This window comes from Saccostrea cucullata, unplaced genomic scaffold (assembly GCF_032062105.1).
Source record: "Saccostrea cucullata isolate Sc308-1 unplaced genomic scaffold, CSIRO_AGI_Scuc_v1 ctg628, whole genome shotgun sequence".
In the NCBI taxonomy this organism is placed as follows: Eukaryota; Metazoa; Mollusca; class Bivalvia; order Ostreida; family Ostreidae; genus Saccostrea; species Saccostrea cuccullata.
The window spans coordinates 151,549-159,107 of NW_026927928.1; the positions used below are offsets into that span (position 1 = coordinate 151,549).

At 34.8% G+C, this 7,559-nt stretch overlaps 1 protein-coding gene across 1 annotated transcript; it reads right to left on the bottom strand.

Annotated features, from left to right (window-relative positions):
- Window positions 1–1,404: 1,404 nt before the first annotated feature.
- On the bottom strand, window positions 1,405–5,608 carry LOC134275892 (sulfotransferase 1B1-like). Its single transcript, XM_062758172.1, has 7 exons — window positions 5,539–5,608; window positions 4,760–4,820; window positions 3,919–4,119; window positions 3,319–3,639; window positions 2,771–2,868; window positions 1,983–2,172; window positions 1,405–1,612 (listed from the first exon to the last, which is right to left on the bottom strand). The coding sequence occupies exons 2-7, from the start codon at window positions 4,803–4,805 to the stop codon at window positions 1,503–1,505; spliced, it is 966 nt and encodes a 321-aa protein (XP_062614156.1). The 5' UTR covers window positions 4,806–4,820; window positions 5,539–5,608; the 3' UTR covers window positions 1,405–1,502.
- Window positions 5,609–7,559: the final 1,951 nt, after the last annotated feature.

Consider the following 7,559-nt stretch of genomic DNA (forward strand, 5'->3'; position numbering starts at 1 on the left):
GACCGTGTACTTAAAAAAACGGGCTTCATATTTCAGCGGCTTTTGGTCAAAGATGCACAAATTTATAAATACCCCTGAGAAATCATTTATATATATACAATACATGACTCAGACACATTATGATATAAAAAATTAAAACTATTCAATGTTCTTTGGAAGACAGGAAGTGTAATGAATCGATTGCAGTTCATTTTACTGTTTCAGAAAGACACCATGTGTACACTTTTTCTTGGTGTCTAAGAGAGGTACAACTACTATCCCTTCGGTAAATGGGCCTTGAGAAATCTATATAAACAAGCAAATTCAAAGAATTGTGGTCCCCCGCTTTCGGTGTCTTTGTGGGCGAAATATTTTTTTTAGGGTCAAGGTCAAAAGGTCAAAGTTATTGGTATCACATGTAAGGTCTTGCCACAAAGAATATAAATATTTAAAATATGATAGTCCTAGTTTCTACCGTTCAAAAGTTGTGACCAAGGTTAAAGTTTTTAGAAAGAAGTTTAAACTCCAAGGTCAAGGTCAAAGGGTCAAAGTTCTTGGTATGCAATGAAAGGCCTTCTCACAGGGATTACATACGTGAAGTACGAAAGCCCTAGCCCTTACCGTTTAAAAGTTATGGTCAAGGTTAAAGTTTTTCAGAAGTACGTAAATCTCCAAGGTCAAGGTTAAAAGGTCAAAATTGTTGGTATCCAATGAAAGGTCTTGCCACAAAGAATATATATGTGAAATATAAAAGTCCTTGTATCTACTGTTCAAAAGTTGTGACCAAGGTTATAATTCTTAAAAAGTAGTTAAAACTCCAAGGTCAAGGTCAAAAGGTCAAAGTTCTTGGTATCCAATGAAAGGTCTTTTTACAAGAATAACTTAAGTGAAGTATAAAAGCCATAGCCCTTACTGTTCAAAAATTATGGTCAAGGTTATAGTTTTTTCATAAGTACGTAAATTTCCAAGGTCAAGGTCAATAGGTCAATGTTGTTGGTATCCAATGAAAGGTCTTGTCCCAAAAAATAAATATTTGAAACATGAAAGTCCTAGTACCTACCATTCAAAAGTTATGGCCAAAGTAAAAGTTTGGAATTTTTGAGTAAAAGTTGGTCAAACTCCAAGGTCAAGGTCAAAAGGTCAAATTTGGTGGTACCCAAAGAAAGGTCTTATCACAAGGAATACACATATGAAATATGAAAATCATAGCTCCACTAAATCAAAAGTTATGGGCAAGGTTAAAGTTTTTGTGACGGACGGACAGACTGACGGACAGACGGACAGACAGACGAATGAGATTTAATGTCCCCTCGCTTTCGCGAAAGCGGGGGACAAAAACACAAGGTTATGTCGGAAAATTTGTTGCAAGTCGACCTTTCTTGCAGGAACGACGTTTAATCTAATTGAACACTACGGAGATGACAAAGTAAAGCAGATTTTTCTTTTCTTTTATTGTTTCTTTCTTTTTTCAATGTTTTTATATTCATTTGTTCTTTAATGCTAAGAATTTTAATATAATTGAATTATTCAAAGGAAAATTTAAATTCTGAATCAGCCATTCTTGTTTTAAAAACTCTATCAAACTCTTCGCTTTGAGCCACAGTGAACCAATTCTTCCAATCTCCAATTTCTCCTGAAAGAGAAATCAAATTTAAGTTTTCTGTATCAAAATAATTTTCCACCATTAAGACCAGCGGACATTTCTTCTCTCCGCTGATCTGCCATATCAATTTTATTTTTCAAGAACAGTTTTGCAAGGCCTATACAAAGTCCATCATCTATAGATAAAATGTAAAGACTGAAACAATTTACTCTTGTACTTGCATGTATGCAGAAAGTAACGTGTGGTTATTTCATGAAATTTCTAAAATGTTATTTCATAATTTTGAGACGCAATTGTGACAAAATATCAGATTCAATATTATAAAACAATTTATTGTCATATCCAAATGAATTTAAAGGTGAACTCAAAATTTATCTTCTATAATTTTAATTGAGTTTACCTTTTCTGTACATTTTATCCGGGTCATTCATTTCCGGGTTAGGACCACTTTGATTCCTGTGGTCAAATTTCTCTCTGTTGGCGACTCTCAGGTTTTCTATCTTACATTTCTGAACTATTTCCTCTGCTAAAGTATCTGAACAAGGAATGCCTAGATAGTCAGCTACAGACTTTAGTGTCCCAAGTGGATTCTACAGAAAATGAAGTACAAGAATGAGTAACTTCACTTTTGGATATGAATATGACATCTAGGATAATTGTGGATTATTTTGATGAATATATAAAAATGTTACGTAAGGTCATCATCATCATCATCATCATCATCATCACTAAGTCAAAGATTTTCATCCCCGACAAGCGCTCAAACTTGATGTACTAGGACCTGTCCTGTGTTTTGTGTTTTATTTATTTATACATAGTCTTGGCTATATGAAAAGTAAAATTTTATATTTGGTGTCAAACTTGACTTTTCGGGACTCCAAGTGCTGTTTCCAAAGAAATTGGCTAAATTAAATAATCAACATTCGGGGTTGTGCAACAGGTGTTTACATCGTATTTAGACAGTATTTCAGAAAATACAACATCCAGATTATACAATTTTCACTGTACATGTATATGCTTTAGTGAAGTAAAATCTTGTATACATTTGTTTAATGATAGCCGAATATTTTATACGCAAGTATATGTCATTTATATTGTAATAGAATAAAGTACAAATGTATCAATTATTAAAAAATCTTTAAACCCTTTTTTGCAAAAATTATGTATTTATATAATGTTAGTTAAAACCTTCTTTATATCCTCGTAGAGTAGACACAAATATGTCCTCTTTTTCTTCTTAATTTCTTTTTCCCATTCTTTGACGTATTCAAAAAAATCGAATCTACCTACAAATGCAAAAAATTAATATTAATCTATTTATTTATTTAGATAAAACATTGTTTCTAATTTGTCTTTTATTATAAAATTTATCTCGCATAGGATAAAAAAAAATCCTCAAGAATTATAAAATCAGTAATAAAGGGAATGCACATATACCCCCAGTAATGTGAATCGTTAACATTCACAATTGATCCATTGAAGTATGACATCTTTTCATAGAACCAAGAGCACCTCCAAGAATTTTTTTGACATAATATTGACATAAAGTCAGTGTAGTTAAATTCTCTCCCCGTTTGTCCCTTTTACACAATCTGATATTGCATTCTACTTGTATTAAATTAGATAATTATAACAGCCAAAGTCAGTGTAGTTAAATTCTCTCCCCGTTTGTCCCTTTTACACAATCTGATATTGCATTCTACTTGTATTAAATTAGATAATTATAAATTCTGTACCTCCATAATTATTTAATAAATGTACGTAGTCCTCCCATGTCATGACGGACGACTGGATTTTCAGGTCTTTGACATGGTTATAATAAGACACCGCTATATCTTTAGGATTTCGGAGTAAGAGTAGAGCCTTCCCTTTTCCCTCCAGTGACGCAGTAGGTACCTCGTTGGGAAATAAATGGGTATTAAAAACTCTTGGTCTTTCTTCCTCGCATAATTTGTCAATCGAGTGAAATTCTAGCATAGACACTTCTTTGGGTCGTTTGTCGTATTCAGCTTTTCCTTTGTGTAACATGTGTATCATTTCCCAAATCCAGTGAGTACCTTTATAAGTGAAATACATGTAGTCGTTTTTAGTAGCCGCCAAGATGTGTGTGATGATAGAAAATCTCATGAGTTATTTCTAAAATCCGGTTAAAATGTTTAACAAATTTTCATAAATCGCAAAAAAAAAGTTCGAGAGAGAGAGAAAAAGAGAGAGAACATTGGACAATCTAGAATTTTAGTTCTTCATTAGGTGCCCTGGCAAAATTATTATAAAGTGAAATATAAAATTGAAAGGACTGTGCTAATTTATGCTGCATATAAAATTTATTTTCATACCACTCTTAGCAAAGGCGTAGATAAAAACATCATCATCAAATACTTCCATTTTACGGAGTTCGTGTACATGTGTCCTTGGGTCAGGTGCGAATCCAGTTTCAATGAACTCCAGCGGTCTCCAGTGTCCAAACAACTTAATGTATCTTGCTGTGTATCCACTTGGACATTTTCGTTCAGCTATTTCTTCACCCACAAAACTCGCTGGAAAGGAGAAATGAAGGATATGGAGATAACGAACAATATTCAATATCAGAAGTCCATAAAACAGTACAAAATAGGAACAGAGCAAAATAGGACCCCCAAAGACATTACAGGTGGGGTCAGGTGCCATGGAGGAGTGAGCATCCTCTGCCGACCGGTAACACCCGCCGTGTGCCCCTTGTCATGATCGGGAAAGAACGGAAAAATCTGTCCTCAATTCAGTGTATAAATAATGGTATATCCCAATCCAAAATTCTGTCGTTTCTCTTTTTTGCAGGCACACAGTGTCAATCGGGGTAGGTCGATCGTAGCCCCCTTCCTTCTTTTAAAATAATTTTCACTAATGATTTAATATGAAAATGTTCAAATATTTTGTTTTAATTAAGTGTCCTTTCATATTGAATACATTAAAATAACATAATATAGATTTTAAAATTTTTTGTCGAATATTTTTTTTTCAGTTGGAACAATTTTACCTTTCTTCTTTTACACATATAGATATTTGTCAGTAACTTTGGACCCCTACATCTCATTCCCCTTTGAAAATCGGGGCAACGTGTCTTCTTAATATATTTTTCTAATAATACGGTATACTAGTAGTTGTTGGCGAACTTTCTGATTCCAAAAATCGTCCTCTTACCAATGTCATACTTTTTAGGTGGCTTCTCTTGGTTTTGGTTTGCCATAATTAAATATTCATTCTAAAAAATGAAACAGACGAAATCAGTAAAAATGCACGTGTAAATATTGCACAGGAATGTTATGGAGAATATGCTATATATGCACATACAATTTTGAATATTTCAGTCTCACAAGGAATCGATAAAATTCATTGCATTGCCCTAAAAATATGCAACAATTAGTCAGGGGCGATTGTCGGATCAATACGCATGATTAATAACACATGCATGTACTTTAGATTTTTTTCAATAAATGTACAATGATTTGAATGCTTACTTTTCAAAGGTTAACAGTTGATCGATGTTCTTTACAAGAATTAATGAAATCATTGTCAATCTTGGGCCATTTCATTTTGTAAAACAACAGGTAGGGGTTCACGCATGACCTACTTTCAACAATGTAGAAATACAATTAGTGCATCTTCAAAAAGAAAGTAAGCATGTCAATTTTCATAAATTATATAAAAAACTACAGATATAATTTTGGATATCTGGAATATTCATTCATCCATCGATTTTAAGCTTAAGAGTCTTTATATCCCCCCTTTCTCTTTCCCCTTATCATCCCATCTCACTCGTCTATCCCTTATCGGATCCTTCACATACCTTTGCTAATGCATCACACTAACAACCCGCCCCCAAACTCGCGGGTTTACATGCAAATAAATTGCCCCAAAAGCAAGAAAAAAACCTTAATTGTTAGAAAGGACCATCTTTACCGCATGTGACAATCACTTACACTTTGAAGTTCATATCCTGTTCCAATTCACATAAAAGCGCTTTTATATTGCCTGCAGCTTTCCACAGTTCTACACGATCACGACTCGGTTTTGTTTTGCATTCCTTTTGATTAAGGAGGTCAAAGTTTGAATATGGTACGTATGTACATATGTACCAGTCAAGGTATTGTATTTACTCGGTGATACGTAAAACCTTCCGGTGTGGTCTAAAATTAGGAATTCTACAAGTTGACTGAACGACCGTACAAAAATATGCGTTACCTTTGATCATATTTTTTTTCTCCTTCAGGGTGTTTCACAATAAATATTTCGTTGTTGGAAAATATACGGACCAGAGAAGACCAGTATAGACCTATATCCAATGGTTTTATTTTAAATAAAGTTCAAGTAGCTTCCACATAAGTTTCAGTTTTTCTGGCCTAATGGTTCTTTAAAACAAGTTTTTTTTTTGAAAAAAAGAATTTCCCTATTTAATGTTAAACTTGAATTTCCAACTGTGACCCCATCCTACCCTCAAGGGGTCATGATTTGAACAATTTAGAATCTACACTACCCCAGGATGCTTCCACATATTAAGTTTCAGCTTTCCTGGCCAAGCGGATCTTGAGAAGCAGGCACGTACATGTAGCAACAGGTTTCCCCCAGTCAATACTACGTTAAAGTAATATAAGGGAAATGCAGTATTGTATGCAAAAAAATTGGTATTGAAAATTAAGATGTCGGCATTTGAAAAAAATTTCCCCCTACCGCCCCCCCCCCCCCCCCCCCCCCCCCCCCCCCCCCACGAAATAGGATTTTCGAGTTTGGGCAGTTTCCCCCTTTTTTTTTTTGCTTGTCAACTTTTCCAGGTAAGTAAAAAAAATTGTCTGGCTGCCCCCCCCCCCCCCCACTTTCAAAAACGATGCTACGTGCCTGAGAAGAAGATTTTAAAAGAATTTTCCTATATACTTGTGTATTTCAATGTACAACTCGAATTCCCTATTGTGGCCCCTACCCTTTCCCGGGAGTCATGATTTTAACAATGTAGAATCTACACTACCCAAGGATACTTCCACATAAGTTTCGGCTTTTCTGGCCCAGTGGTTTCTCGAGGAGATTTTAATGATCTCACCCTATCTTTGTCTTTTCTTGATTATCTCCCCTTGTAAGGGGACATGACCCTTCATTTTAACAATTTAAACTTCCCATTACTCATGGATGTTTTGTACCAAGTTTGGTTAAAAATGGTTCTTGAGAAGAATTTGAAAATGTGAGGTTTTTAGAAAGTGGGCAAAACTCTTAGATAAAGGTCAAAATTATTTATACCAGTGAAAGGTCTTGTCACAGAGGAAAGAATTAGAGGAAATGAGCTAATCGTGGAAACAGGCACAGTATATGTGGCAAAGGACAGAGGAAGATGGCGACAGCTTGTTGAAGCCGTATGTCCCATCGGGGTCGAAGAGGATAAGCAAGTCAGCAAGGTCTTGTCACAAGCAAATTCAAAGAATTGTGGTCCCCCGCTTCCGCTGTCTTTGTGGATGGGATGTCATTTTTTATGACATATTGTATCATATGTCATTTAGAAATTATCACCAAAGTTTAGTTTTTTAAAAATAAGGTCAATCGTGAAGGTCAAGGTCAAGGGATCAGAAATCAGAGCATGCTCGGAAATATCTTTCCACAGGTAATGCACATGTCAAATATGAAAGCCTAATCTTTCTCAATCAAAAGTTATAAGGAACAATATGTTTTTGTGAAACGCTGATGACCCCGTATGGCAACATAGCGAAGATTAAAGTTTTCTTAATTTCAAATTAAATGTATTGGTACCAAAAGTATGGTCTTCTCACAAGAAATGCAATTGTGAAATATGAAAGCCCTGGCACCACTTGTTCAAAAGTTATGGTCAAGGATAATTATTTGAAAGGTAGGTCAAGCTCAAAGGTCAAAGGGTCTAAGTTGTTGGTTTCTTACGAAAGGTCTTGTCACAAGTATTATATATGTGAAGTATGAAAGTCCTGGCCCTGTCCGTTCAAAAGTT

What these genes read in the sequence shown, in the direction of transcription:
- LOC134275892 (XM_062758172.1), bottom strand. Translation starts at nt 4,805, where the DNA reads ATGGCAAACCAAAACCAAGAGAAGCCACCTAAAAAGTATGACATTG. An exon ending in CTACGCCTTTGCTAAGAGTG is followed by an intron (nt 3,640 to 3,918) that starts GTATGAAAATAA and finishes TCACTTATAAAG; the next exon opens with GTACTCACTGGATTTGGGAA. An exon ending in TCTACGAGGATATAAAGAAG is followed by an intron (nt 2,173 to 2,770) that starts GTTTTAACTAAC and finishes CATTTTCTGTAG; the next exon opens with AATCCACTTGGGACACTAAA.